The sequence below is a fragment of the Alosa sapidissima genome, chromosome 3 (assembly GCF_018492685.1).
Source record: "Alosa sapidissima isolate fAloSap1 chromosome 3, fAloSap1.pri, whole genome shotgun sequence".
Classification (NCBI taxonomy): domain Eukaryota; kingdom Metazoa; phylum Chordata; class Actinopteri; order Clupeiformes; family Clupeidae; genus Alosa; species Alosa sapidissima.
In genome coordinates this window covers 10,032,492-10,047,678 of record NC_055959.1, presented here as the reverse complement: position 1 = coordinate 10,047,678, position 15,187 = coordinate 10,032,492, and the positions used below count along the sequence as shown (strand labels likewise).

At 40.3% G+C, this 15,187-nt stretch overlaps 1 protein-coding gene across 1 annotated transcript; it reads right to left on the bottom strand.

Annotated features, from left to right (window-relative positions):
• Window positions 1–12,110: 12,110 nt before the first annotated feature.
• Window positions 12,111–13,531, bottom strand: trh (thyrotropin-releasing hormone). Its single transcript, XM_042085979.1, has 3 exons — window positions 13,394–13,531; window positions 12,983–13,237; window positions 12,111–12,787 (listed from the first exon to the last, which is right to left on the bottom strand). Exons 2-3 carry the CDS (start codon window positions 13,170–13,172, stop codon window positions 12,204–12,206), a joined length of 774 nt encoding a protein of 257 aa, XP_041941913.1. The 5' UTR covers window positions 13,173–13,237; window positions 13,394–13,531; the 3' UTR covers window positions 12,111–12,203.
• Between the last annotated feature and the right edge of the window lie 1,656 nt (window positions 13,532–15,187).

Here is a 15,187-nt window from a genome sequence, read left to right as displayed (position 1 = left end):
TCTCAGTCTCCATATGTTTTATTGCCCCATTTAGATATAATAGGAGTGCAGGTGCTGGATGGCACTTGCCGTAGAATGAAGAGGAGTGAACTGCATCAGCAGAGAGGTTCTGTCAGTGCACAGCTAGAGCAGCCCACTGAGCCTAGATGCAATACTGCCGGGGGAAGCCCAGTGACTAATGCTGAGACTTCATAAGTGGGATCCATTTTGCATTTATCCCACTGTAGGATCAGTGTGGTACTCATACAGATTAAATCTCATCTGTATTTTTTCTTTGGGGGCGGAGGATTATAGTTTTAGGCACATTTAACTGAGATGAACTCACATCATGAGATTTCTTGCCAGCCATCCATCATCCAAATGGATGGCTGGCAAGAAATCTCACCAAAATTCAAACTACGCTCCCTCACCACAGTTAGAACAGGACACCAATATCACCCGAGTGAAATCTTAAAGAGATTGTCAATGTCTACAGTAGTGAAAAATCTGGAATTGCCTGGCAGTTTTAAAAGGGTTTTAAGCGTACTTACTTACTTAAGGTTTTACTACATGGACTTGGACACCGGACATTATTAACACATGCAAATGTTTAAAAATATGCTGTATGCTCTAGCATCATCAAGTCACATCACTGAAACCAAGTGTCATGCTCCAAACCATACCAAACCAGACTATTGTTTCTCCACTACTAAACTTTACTCTTGGCATTTAGCAAGGGCTCAGTGAAACGCAGATTGGCCTATGAGAATGATTTATCCCTCCAGACAGAAAGTCTCCTCAGCTCCAGACATTAGTGGCAGTGTGCTTCCAGCTGACACTAGCACAGAGGTGCTTGGTGGCTTCTGTGAGGAAGTCAGAGGTGAGTGATGCAACCAGTGATAAACCATCACTCATGTCACGTCTCAGCACCAACTGGTCCTGTTCTGTGAGTTCTCGGAGTGTGTGTGTGTGTGTGGGGGGGGGGGGGGGGGGGGATTACTGTTTCGAAACACATTTCACTTTCAAGGAACTTAAGGTTCACTGTACATTTAGAACTATTGGGGAAATGTGGTCTCATGAGCTATGTTATGCTATGTATGTTTTCAGAAGTCTTTTCAGCAGCCCTTTCTGTTCTGGTGAGCCCAGTCACTGGAAGAGGAGTGCACATAGAACATTATTAGAAAATGTATGATTGAATTTGTGTGAGATTTATTGGATAAACGTTTTACATAAAAGGCCCATTGGCCAAATTGAGTTTGGACCCATTTAGAATTTCCTTAGCACTGTATTAGTAGGACTTCTCTATCCCCTTTAGTGACATCACGATTCGTTTTTGAACATGCATTTCTAAAAATCAACCACATGGGTGCGCTACAGTATCATTTCTTTTGTAAAACAATTCATCGTCGTAGCCTAGTTCTGAGATGGTTGGAACCTTTCACATATGCTCTGCCTGAGGTGTGGAAAAGCACATTACAGTGACAGTAATCCGTCATACTGAAGAGAGCATTACAGGATGAGGATGGAGTTAAGCACACTGAGGAACAAAATGCATATTTGCAAAGCAATCATTTGTACCTCTCTGGAGAATAGAACAAACTGCACAAAAGGTGTTACCTTTGCCCCTCCATCCACTGCACGCACTGTAGAGTTCCTTGTCTGTGATGAGTGATGACATACTGAATTGAAGTGTTTTGAGAGTGAGCCCACTGACACACCTCTGGTCTGACTTGTGAAGACTTGTGCTCTGTGTGAAGAAGCAGTCATTATTATGTTGCATAGTAGCTCTGTGGGATGTACTATTACTTCAGCAAGATATTCACACAGAAAAGACCCCCCCCCCCCCACCCCACACACACACACACACACACACACACACACACAAATGCTTATAAGCAGGCCTGCATATATATCCTAGTCCTGCTGCAGGCATCTCTGGCGTAGGCCCGCGCCCACAGAGGGGAGCCTGTAATCAGGACTGCTGTAGGTGGGGGATGACGCTGAGCATGTCTGAGCAGGAACAGCAGGAAGGGCTTCCTCCAGAAGCACCACGGCACAGAGGAACCGTTCGCCACCTCTCTCTCAGGGCAGCTGATAAGGAACCTGCTGATCTCAGCATGAATCAGGGCTGCAGGGAGACTGGTGAGCATCACCTCATCCGGCTCTGGAGCATCTATCATTATCACTTCGCCTGAAGAAATGGACAGAACAGTCATCCCAGCTGGGGTCCAGAGATGACCCGCATCACTCAAGGTAGATGGGTTTGAGACGTCATTGGAAGGAGTAAGACAAACACATGGTTCCTCTGAGAAACTGTATAGGCAATGATATCTTCATATTCACAGGTACTGGAAAAACTTTAGTTTTATGTCAGGTAAAGATTTTTTTTAAAACCTTTTAAAGTTACTTTGCATCACTGTGTACAGTGTGTAAACTCTTTGTTAGAGCAGATTGTGTCTGCCAGGGTGGATTATGGCTTTGAAAGCACATTATAATATATTATTATTATTATTATTATTATTATATTTGTATTACATTATTATTATTATTATTATTATTATTAATTTTATTATATTTGTATTACCTATATTATGTTGTTGATAATAATACACTTGTTGATAATAATGTTGAAAACACACTTTGACTGCTAACCACTCTTTACCAACACACAGTCTGAGGTCCACTCTTTATTTAGTCATTTTCATTTCATAAACAGTTCAGCCTGAGATGGTATTTTCTGACTGGACTGTGGTGCTCAGTTGGCATCACTTAAATGTGGAGTAGGCTATTTAGGACAGACTTCCTACACCCCTCTAAAATGTACATTCAGAAGGCTACTGCAGCTGACACGTTAGCTAGGGGTGAGTTCAAAACGGATAAAATGCTGCAAAGTGAATGATTCAATGCAAACTGTGACAGACTGCCTCCTTAAAAGAATGTTGCACATCGTTGCACAACGTTGCGTCCAAACATGTCGTTCAGTCAGGAAACCGTTACCTCGCCCACAAAATTTGAGTTTTAGAAATTTGGTCTAGTCACTCCATTGAGAACTCTTTATGCCCAAACCAAAGGTGCTCGGGCCAGTACAATTGTTTGGGCGGGCTTCATACAAGGATGGACAGATGAGCTACAGTGCCAAGTAATTCAAGTCACCTAAGCGTGCTGGAGTTGATTTTCTTTACAACTAAAAGGCTATTGCAAGAGGAATTCTATGTTTAGATTTTGCTGCCACCTCTGTTGTACAAGATATTGACAGCACAATAAACCATAAACAGAAAACGTCAATTAAGGCTAATAAAGAAGGATTGTTTGCTTTTCTCCCTACAGGATTCACATATCTCATTGCTCTGATTGGTTAGGTCTATCCAATTGCATTTTCCCCCTGTAACAGACATTTCCCCCTGTAACAGTTGAAACACACCCCATAGTCAAATCCAAATGGACTGATACCAAACTATGCCAGGCTAGGAAACCATAGCAAAACATTTTTCTTTGGAATTGCCCTAGCTTGTTTGTGTTGTTATGGGGAACTGCCCCACCCCCAGAATTCTCAGGATTGGTCCTGTATCCTTCAGGCCAACGCCCACTGGCCACATCTGGTCCATAGATGCGAATGTCGTCGCCAGTGGCCGTTAGCCTTCATGACCTTACTCAGGATTGGTCCTGTACCCTTCATAAACTCATAAACCCATCATAAACTAATTGACCCACCTGGGCAGTGATTGGTGCAAACATGCAAAGCAAAAATCCTCGGCCACGACATTAACTGCTTATTTTTCTTACTTGTAAAACAGAGCAGACATCATACAGACATGTTAATAAGGTCAAAAACTTGATTTACACCGGAGGTGGTCTCTAATATAGCAATCAACATTTGGCACCTTTCACTGAGAGAGGCTCTGAAGTGTTGCTGTCAAGCACAGAGGAGCATGATGATTCACCTGCATCTCATATAGCAATAAACACCAGCTGTGCCTGATATCAACCTGTGGCATAGCTTTGTCCTATTGTGATTTGAAGCATGTACCCCACGGCACTAAGACCAAAGTGTCAGAAGCATAATTGTATGCACCTCCCTCTACTCCTCCAGCGCACATCCCACTTTCAATGGTTCATCATCACCATTAGTCGATTATTGCGCACAAGAGATATTACAGAGGCTATTTATCAGACCAGTACATTCATTTTAGTTTCTTTCTGCATGATTTCATAAAACTTTTTTTAGCACTTGAAACGTTTTTGAGAATCTGCTCTTTGTACTTGGTGGAGCTCCATCTTCCCTGCTTTGTTTGGATAACCAACCAGGTTCTCCATGGGCTGTGTTGGTAATAGCATTAATATTTTTGATAATTCCCTAAATTCTCAAACACTGCTTTCTTATGGCTTCATGTCTTTCAAATTCAACCTACTATTATGGAGGAACCACTGCATCACATTGGCATGTGTGCAGGCATTCCAGTATGTGTGTGTGTTTCCATTCACATTTGCAAGAATGTAATCAGGAATAGTTAGCCTGACATAGCCATACTCAATTCTAGTCAGAATATGAGTCTGACACTGCTCCATTGAGATGTAATTATGGGCTGGGATGGGCACAAATACATCAAAATGTATTTCCAAATAAAATACCAAATATCCACCTCAAAAATGTATCAAAATAAACTACAAAATACAGCAGCCAAAAAATGTATCAAAATAAAATACTGTATTTTTGTATTTTCAAAATACTACAAAATACTTATTTCTAAAAGTCTTTTTCGTCTATCCCTTCACTTGTACACTACCTGGAAAAACATCTGGAAGCAAGAGACTCCTTCCATAATCAGTCAACAGATTAGATATGCTGACCCTTCATGTTAGACATTCCAATATAAACCTCTGCCCTGAGAAATGTTTGGTAACTCAAAGAACCCTTCCTTAAGTATACTTATTTACTCTATTGGTGAATTAGATTGCCCACTATGAATTCAGTGACAATAACTCAAAGACAAACAATCCAAATTGATTATTTATTTAGAAATTTATACTAGGTAGCATTTTAACCTTTTAAGTTATTTAACACCATCACTACCACACTTATGGTGAGTTTCATCACAGTTGAATAATTTTGTATACATCTGAAACTGGTGTGTGCACACAACCTCAATCAATGTAAATACATAAAAAATCAGGTTGTCACATTAATACCATCCAATCAGTTAAGCCAATTAGAAGCCAATAATTATGACATTATCAATCATTTCTTATGTAAAATGTGCAAGAGATTGGAAATGTCCTTGTTTGAGGTAGGAAATTATCTTGTCAAGTCACCATAGCACTGAAATATTTTACAGGTCAGAGAACTTAGACAAACTTAAAGTCTAGAAAAAACTGTAAAACAGAAAAAAGAAAGGAAAATAGCAAACTCAAGTGTTGTGATCTAAGCTTGTGAACTCAAGCAGAGACTTTCTAATGAGGAGACACAGCACTCAAAAAATCCTCCATAGAAATGCATGGGGTTAGTTTGTAACGACAATATGGCAGCTGTCTACACATATCCCGCCCCTTCCACGGCAAAATGTTGACGTGTGTGATGTGAATACATTGAGCCAATCATATGGTGTGTTGTGAAGACATCGTGCCAATCATGTGTTGTGATCTCGTTGCTGGAGCAAGGTTGGTGTCGTAAAGCCTTGCGCACGCGCATTTCTGCCGAAATAGATGCCCAATAAGTGCCCAAAAAGCGTTGCAATATGGCCGCCGAGTGGAGGGACTTGCCTAAAAGGACTTTGCTCAGCCTTGCTGTGAGTTGACTTCAGGAAAACCTTCACGTCTTCCGTGAAGATGAAGAAGTCCAAGTACAAACAAAGCACCAAGTACGTAGGACTCAATCCAATCTGCAGCACTGCACGTTTTGCGTTGTGATGACTAGTGCAATGCGCATGCCCATAGCAAGTGTGAAACAGCGCCAAAATTCTCTAGTGACCGAGAGCGGTATCACAGGGGCTTCATCATGCGAGGGTGCCACAGACAGACAGAGACAGAGATTTCAGATGTCATCATCACAGTGTTTCACAGAAAGTATTTTACAGTATTTTGAAAATACAAAAATACACAACACTGAAGTATTTTGATACAAAATACAAAGGCATTTTCATCATCTCAATAAAATACAAATTACAAAATAGTATTTTGTATTTGAAATACGTATTTTAAATACATGTATTAGAAATACTGCCCATCCCTGATTATGGGGCGTGTTTCAACCGATACAGGGGGGGAATGCCTCTGCACTCAATTGGATAGACCAATCAGAGCAAGGTTTTGTTTTCTGGTCTTTTGTAAAAGTTATTGTGCCGTCAATATCTCCTACAACACTCATTAACGACATCTAAGAGATATGTAGTAGGGTAAGCTATTAGGAAAAAACTGATAGCCTATCCCCTCCGTTTTTAAAAATAATTCTGTTGAACACTGATATGCTACAAACATGTTATAAACAGCTGGAAAAAGGCTGTCGCAAATCCCTCAACAGGTGGTCAATCAGAGATTTCAAACGAATAAAACCTCATTGAAATAATTTGCATTTTCCATATGGGGTCTTAGAAGCCATCCGTCTCCTTCTAGCCACAGCGTTTTTGTTACAAACATAATCAACCTAAGGGACTGTACGATATTTAGCGGGGGGGAAGGGTCGGTCGCCAGACAATGAGGTTAAAAATGTTCTGCCTGGCCCTGCCCCCTGGTCAATTTTTTTTTTCCAGGGGCCTCCCCCGGCTCAAAAAAATTCTCCTAGGCCCTCCCCCTCCCCTATAACATTTTAACAGGTTATTTAGATACTTCTATATAACAAAATAAAGCTATTAATTCAATGACTAATTCGGAACCAGCTTAATTAACCTCATGGTATAGTTAACCATGCAGTTGCAATATCTGTTAAATTAAGTTATTTAATGCTTTGAATGCGTGGCTATCGGGAGCTTCGGGAGGATTCCCAGTGGGCCGTTAACTTTTTGTGCCAGTCTGAATGTCGTGAGCTTCAAGATATATTGTTTCTGAAGTTCATTTGCTGCGCCCTCGCAGCACTTCAGCAGCCTACATGTAGAACGGTCGCAGCCCCTTACTCGCAGTTTCCCCAAATATTAACAAAGTAACACTCACAAAAACTGTTCGGAAGTTGCAACTATATCTAGTCTATATTTGCAACAATTAAGGGGAGTTTATGAGCGGTCCCTCCTCCAGTGGTATGGTCCTAACGAACGCCAGGTTGACACACAGTTACAGTAATTGAGAGTTAAAAAAAATTTTTTATTCTTCCACCGTCCAGTCCAGCAGCTGTCAACATAGAACGGAATCTGTACATGCCATTTATATCCCTCTAATATTGCTGTGACTTAGTCCTTGACCTCTTGACCTTTTAAACTGTTTTCTCACATATTTTTATCCTGCTCCCATATATGGCCACATTCATGAGAATAATAACATATGGCGCTCTCAATTTCATAGCAAAGCAAGTTAGTTCAGGATGCCAGCCAAGTGATGCAGAGGCTGCTCACCTAAACAACTACGAGGTGATTCTTCAATGGGCAGTTTAAAACATGCCTTGTTCAAAAGGAGGTGTTGTTGCATTGTATTGTTGCATATGTTGAAGTGTAACTTGCATAAGAAGGTCATAGTCATCTGATGCACAATCACACTTGCATTTTCTTGTGGAAATGTTGTTGTTCTAAATTTCAAATAGAATGTGTGGTGTTGTCTAAAGATAACGTAAGTTATAGAGGAATTTTTCATTGCAACTGCAATACATTTCTGGTGTGTCGACTTTGTTCACCTCTTTACCCACTCTTCTTTTGCAATATGTTCTAGCTAAGCTAAAGAAAATAGATCTCCCCACATCCAACCCCTCTTAGACCTCAGCCATCACTGTAAGGCCATCCCTCATTGCAGTGTCAGTAGAAGAGGACATCACACCCCTACTTCAACGCCACTTGACCATTATGCCCTCTGGGTGACAGTATAGGTCCCTGTGGTGCAGAGCTTGCTTTAAATCCTGGAGCCAAACCTACAGCCGGAACTAAAAATGTTAAACTGCTAATGGGATTATAAGAAGATAGCCTAATGGTATAACAGAAAATTGGTCATTTTTAACAACTCATTTTGGAGTAGATTTGGTATAACCTCCAAGCCTACCATACCATACCATTCCCACAAACTGGACATATTATGTATGTAATTCTGTGGTCAGCAGTGTTGCCACAGTTACCTTGAAAAAGTAATCTGATTACTGAATACTGATTACTCCTTTAAAAAGTAACTTAGTTACTTTACTAATTACTTGATTTTAAAAGTAACTAAGTTAGATTACAAGTTACTTTATTAGTTACTTTCAGCAGCTGCCGACAACACCCCCACTGCCTCAACATAAAAATGATAACCGGTTTTGCCAATACTCACTATACTGGAAGTGCATTTTAACAGTAATGTCAGCCATGTATAGCAGACATCCCAGCCTAACCTACTTAGATACTGAAATTCAGATGTTTGTTCAATAATACCAACACCAAAATAAGGAAGGCCTATACTGATAGAAATTGTTATAGTAAAATACGTAGATTTTTTTTTCATGTAGCCTTGGCAACTAGCCATCTTGTATATGCCTGAGTAATATGCAAATGAAATTACACTTGTTAAACTCACCTCAACAAGTCTTTTGCAATCATTTAACCCGCTGTGAGCAATGCCAAAGTCGCTGTTACAAACAGTGCAGTGTGCAAGACTATCATTATCTTTTAATCTTATGAGACAATTGGGTACACTTTTGTGTAGTCTGATGTGAAATGGGTCTTAAATCTTCCTTTTTGAGGGGCACTGACGCTGCCATGACGCTCCTGTTCCTAGATAGCCTACACTGACTGAACGGATTAATTAAGTTTGGGAGAAAAGCGATATAAGCACACTTACACTGAAAACTGATTGGTTGATTTAGCAAAACAGACCAGGATGCTCTCTGTCTTGGATGCGCTTCAGGCACAAACGTACCACTCCTCTCTCTCTCCCTCTCCGTTGTGTGCGCGTTAAACTCATATAGGCTACACACGCGATTTGAAGTCCGGTCTGGCTTGCGTGCTCTTGTTCGCTCTAGGTTCCGGGAGATTTTATGTAATTTGCGGGCGTCAGGAAGCCGCTCTCAATATGTGGGAGACTCCCAAAACTTCGGGAGACTTGGGACGTCTAGCTAGACAGCACTTTGTCGCAAGCACAGAATGTAGGCCTAAAATGTACCTTAATGTTGTCATGTTTAGCTGACAAACTCAAAGTAAAGACTGATGAAATGTGCATCTCTCTCTCTCCCTCCATTGTTGTTAACGTTTGTGTCGTCGCTGCGTGGTTTTACACGTGAATTGTCCTCATGCTGAAAACGTGAGCATAGTCTACATGACATTAATCCCCAAGACAAGAAGAAAGCAAAGAATATATATTTTTACTAAGGAAAATGACAAAAATAGTAACGCACAGTAACTTAGATAAGTAACTTTTAATCTGATTACTGGTTTGTAAATAGTAGCGCGCTAGATTACTCGTGTTACTGGCATCACTGGTGGTCAGGCACAGATAATTCCATGGAAAAATAAGAAATGTTTTAACAGCAAAATATTGCCAACTATATTGGCAAAAGATTCCCATACTGGGAAGCTTAGATCAGTGTCAACTGTGTTGTTGATGTGCTGTTGATGATGTTAAGTTTGGAAGCTATTTAGCCAGTTTTAGACAATACCTTACTGGCCCTTTAACTAAAATTAAATGAATCACATATAAAAGAACATGTTACCACTGTCCTTAAGACAAATGCTATGCATACTTCCCTTATATCACAACTCAATAAACATTGAAAAAAATGGATCACATGACACCAACGCTATAATTTCCATAATGACTTTCAGACGTAAAACGACCTTATAGGTTGTGAATTAAACTGCTTGTATTCAATGGGCCTAGTGTGAAAATAGTGTAAATACATTCAGTGCACTGTTTCATGTTAAATGTACATGGATGGGAAGTGTACTGTATCTCATCTATCAGACTAGATGCAAATTCAGTCATGAATGATGAAATAATCTCTTAGTCTCTCCTAGTCATTCATTGTGGTGTAATATTTTCACTGAAGTTGGTATTTATGGCAGAAATAAATGGGTCATTTTGCTGTCAATGTTGTGGAGACAAACAATGACCTCGACTTACTATTATTGTTGATGCTCAGCTCCAATACCTTTTGTGTGTCAGGTCAGAATATTTTTTCCATTGTCTTTTTGTGGCCTTCTTTGACATCTATAAAGAAGGTGCATTTCTGGCTATCCGTAGTTTGACCTTGTGGCAGGCCCTCATTATTATACAAATGGAACACTGTAGCTACCTATCCTTCTCTGAATGTGCCTGATATATGTGAGTTTGTAATCCTCTCTCTTACCATGGGGTTTGATCAGGAGTAGGGTCAGATTTGTGGACCTTTGTTGGCATTTAATGTAAACCATTTAAGTCTTCTCAATGTGATGACTAATGCACATCTTTTGCAAATGATTAGGGATCAAACATGTTTTTTTTTTATACAAAAGTAATACTTTCAATTCCTTTTTTCTTAGCAATTTATTGTGTTGTTGAAAATAGGATAGTGTGTTATCTGTTCATTTACAACTTTCTATCGTTTTTGGATAACCTGCTTGTTATCTTTAATGGAATGTCTGTATCACATCTCTATGATGTAGTAATTCTAAATAAGGAATGCAGCCATTTGTACAACTAAACCAGCTTACTTTTTAATAACAATTGTTGACTCCCTCCATGCCCAGCAATTTATGAATGTATCAAGTTCACTGGTATGCTCTTTGGGGACAAGCTAAACATTTAACAGTCTGAACAGTATATCCTGTCCTTTCAGATTTGGATCAGTCTTTATTTGGATCATGTCTGGTTTTAGCCAGTAACGTTTTAAGGATATCATACCATTTTCTCTTTTTAAAAAAGCATTTAGAAGACGAAATCGTGCATGTTATATGCATTTCATATGGTGCACATATTCTGTGCAGACCACATGCATTAAGCCAAATGCTTTGGGAAGAATCCTCCCACCTCAGTTATTGAAAGAGTGTTCACGCAACTGAATGTGCAATTATATTCACTAGTGGTCATATTTTCACGTGCACTGTATAATGAGATCTTCCTTTGGTAGCTTGTTAATTGGCCATGCATATTATAGGATATATCCCTGTGGACCCTCCATTTCTTTCGACCGACGTTTGGTCAGGTGGATTGATGTATAGGAGTTGTTTCTTCAATTATTTCTGCGCATGTAGCATTGGAACTGCTGTAATTAAAGGATAGGCTCCGACGATATCCTCACGCATTGATTCACCATCAAACGAGGGGGGGGGGGGGGGGGCGCATCTTAATTGCCCAAGACGTATTGATCAGTCCTCGTCAACGCAGGCATGCATACTCACCTATTCAATCTTTCACGCATGACGATACAAAGGTCAAGTTTTCCCTACTGTCACGTTATAACTTTCCCATATTCAGTCTTAAAAGTACAAACGTTATAATGGAATAAGCATTTCTTAAAATCATTTCTCATCAATCAAGACATTATGTATCCTTGGATAGAGGCATATCATCAGCTGTTGTATTCCTCATACATGAACAACTCAACATCATTTGTGTACAAAAATAATAATCGACCCGTTTTGTTTGCATGGGACTTTTGTATTTTACCAATGAAAACTCAATTTATCTGACAGAATGACAGTGGAATAAACACCTGTAGCCTAGCCTATTCTTGTGGCAGCAAAAAAATGGTTTAGAAAACATTTACCTACATGTGGAAATGTTCACACAATTGAATGTCAAACTTATCTCACGGACTGCTCTCCAAACAGAATAATTGTATTATTTTTATTCTATTATGCTATCTGTCTGCTAACTGTAGCCTACTTAACTGCACTAACGCATTAAGTAGGCTATAGATTTATTGGCCATTAGGCTATTGTAAATTAGGTCAATTGTCTTACTCAAATGAGGCTGTCTCAAAGATCAATTCCAGATACGCAAAATGCTAAAAATGTATCATATTTCGTGTGCTATTTCATAAATAATGCGCATGATTAACAATTATTAAATTCTCTTTATTGGAATAACTCTTTGTTACTTCTTTACACTCTATTCACACGTTCAAGCATTCAGTACTCAATACTACTTCATTCCTGTTCCGTTACATCATCTTCTATTGCGAGCCTTTTCCCGGGATGTTGTCTCTTCTCCTCAAGGCGAGGTTTGGACACGTTATCCAGCAGCTCCAACAGTAGGCTGGCTTTACTGCAAGTAGCAGGATCCTGAACGTCGCAAGGACCCCCGCTCACGCTTACATCCTGGATCGTGTCATCCAAATACTTTTTCCCAGAATATTGGCGATTCTCCAGACCCAAGAGGTCACCAGTGTCCAGGTCACTCTCGTCTATCTCGCGCCTACCAGGATGCTGCCGCTTGCTGAACGTCATAAGGTAGCGTTTCCCCGGGTGCTGCCGTTTGGAAAGTTCATTTAAGAGTGCGCTCTGGGCAGCCGGGTTTTCAGCAAACTGATCCAGGACGAGGCGCTTCCCTGGGTGCTGCCTTCTCTGGAGCTCTAGCGACTCGTCCAAGGCATCCTCTCGCTTTCCTGGATGCTGTCTTTTCTGCACGTCTGTGTAGTCTTCATAGTCGTCGTCTTCGCGCTTTCCTGGATGTTGGCGTTTTCCTGGATGTTGTCGCTTCTCTAGCCAGTTGAGTTGAGGTGACAACATATCTGAGATGCAAAATACAGGGAAACAAAAGTGTGTCAAAACTTTTGTTATGAACCACAACACCGAGGTTTTCTATGAGCAATAAAGAGCAATATTTCATTTAAAATATTTGTACGTCATGTCATTGTTCAATTTAGTGTCACCTCAAATAATTTCAATAACTTGTTGGAGTAGATAAGCGAAAATGTGTTGCTTACCATTTTCACTGTCATCTTCCTCAATTTTTCTGACAATGGAGCGGATAAGTAGACTTTCGGCGCGCTGAAGAATGTCCCTAAGCGTTGGGCGCTCCTCCAGGTCCACTTCGCTTGGGATACTCTGTGCTTGGCTCACTGTGAAGTCACACACCGCCACCGCTGCCAACAACAAGAGGTATGCCGACTTCATGGCCACCAGAAACCTTTTCTTTTCTTCTGTGATTGTAGACTATCGGAAGGAGAAATGGAATTGTCCTGAAAAGAAGGGAAAAGACAGAGAGAAAGAAAGAAAGACATGTAAATATTTGTAAAGCAAGTGTCATGTTTCCACCCACATTTTTGTATTTGGAAGTAAGCTATGCATTAGGCTACATTATCTTTACGATGAATGTTGTATTTTGTATGTCTTACCTTCAAAGAGCCGTGAAGTGGACTGTAGTACAACAGGATCTTTCTTTCTCGTCGATGAAGTTTCTTCTTTGCAAGCAAGGCAGAGCCGCTTGAGAGGGTAGTTAGTTATATGCTGCTCTGGTGGGTCCTCCTATATATACTGGCCTCACGCCCCCGTCATGATCTTTGCACTGGCGTGAGTGAAAGGATCTCTTCGCATCTTTGATGTCACAACTTCATCATAAGGCGGCTGGACTGTGTAGTACTTCTTTAAACCTGTTGAAGGCGCTCTCTCTTTTTATCCTGCTGTAAATGCTGTAAAACGTTCATCCACATTGTTCTTTAACAACCGACGCTACAGAGCAACTTCAAAGTTGGGGTACAATATCATTACAATGGTGTGTACATTTCTTGCATTTCATTAGCTATTGAAAATGATGAAAATTAACAGGGTATGAATAATGGAGATGCAGTTTTATCATACTTTATGCACTTTACACTATAGGCCTACTAAGTTGGAGTAGGCTAAGCTTTATTTTATCAGAATGCTAGTATGTCTTTTTGTTGTGTTACAGTTACAGACGCTACCCTATAGATATTGAATGATCTCTATGTGCCTGCCTTTGTCTGCCTAGAAGAAGTTTATTTAAATGCTCGTTTTGGTCCTTCTGTCCTAAGTACTGGAAACAGCCTTTGGGAATTCTACGCCTCATGACAGATGGCCATTTGCGCAAGACCCTTCATCCCTTTCAAATTTGCGTATTCATGACAGCTTCATAATAACATTCATCTGGGTAAGCAGACACAGGTTACTGGGGAAAGCCAATATCATTGTTTTCATTTCCCTCAAAAGCTTTGAGACCATTAAGCATAATCACCGTACTAAAATCTTGACTAACTCCAGCCCAGGCGATTAAGTGACTCGTGAGTGACAGCAATGCGCAGAGCGTGTAATAGAATCAATTGGATCTCTAAATGTGCTGTCACGTCCAATCCTTCAACCTGTCAATACACGTCACCTTTCACAGTATAAAAATACTTCTATGCTTAAGATATGTTCAAGAACGCCATGACAGGAGCCATGAATGACCTTACACTAGAACCATATCTGAGCGTGGGTGTATAGAGTCAGCTTTTTGAATTTCCATGAGAATTCAAATATTCATATATTCATATATAATAGGCCAAGTAACTGAACTTTGCGTCATAGTAGGCTATACAGGCTTTGTAATTGTGGATTGGATTATTACTGTGGTAACTCAGTACTCCCTCCACATGTTTTGCCACCGCTGATAAGTGGGTATGAAAGAGGTGTAAAAAAATAATCTTTTTTACGTTTTGTCTTCAAATGCCACAATGAAAAGAATGAGGGAAATCCAATTTTGAAGGTAAGCAGATTTAAGAAAAAAATCTTCACAAATAATTACATATTATATATTTTTAACAAAAATACATGTGCCACAATTATTGACAGCCCTAGAAAGTATTGTAACGATTGATGCAACACACAGATGTCCAATCAAAGGTTTATTCGCGGAAGAGGGAAACACACACATACCAAGACACCATTACACAGGAAACACAAGGGAAGTCGACATGGTAAACGCAATTACACTCACTAAAACCGACATTACACAATCCAGCATTCACACACATTGCATTCTGGGAGGCTAACACTCAGTCCGGAAGACACAGACGTTACACAGTCCCCTCGCGAGCCATTGCCATCCTCGGCAATGTCTCCTCGGCTAAGCCATTGCCATAACGTCGGTGTGGGCATTCACTCACTTAGTCCATCAGTCCGCGGTACCGCCA

Excerpts from the sequence above, each read along its gene's own strand:
- trh (XM_042085979.1), bottom strand. The coding sequence starts at position 13,172 with ATGAAGTCGGCATACCTCTTGTTGTTGGCAGCGGTGGCGGTGTGTGAC. Across the intron at positions 12,788-12,982 it reads GGAAGATGACAGTGAAAATG|ATATGTTGTCACCTCAACTC; the intron begins GTAAGCAACACA and ends TTTGCATCTCAG.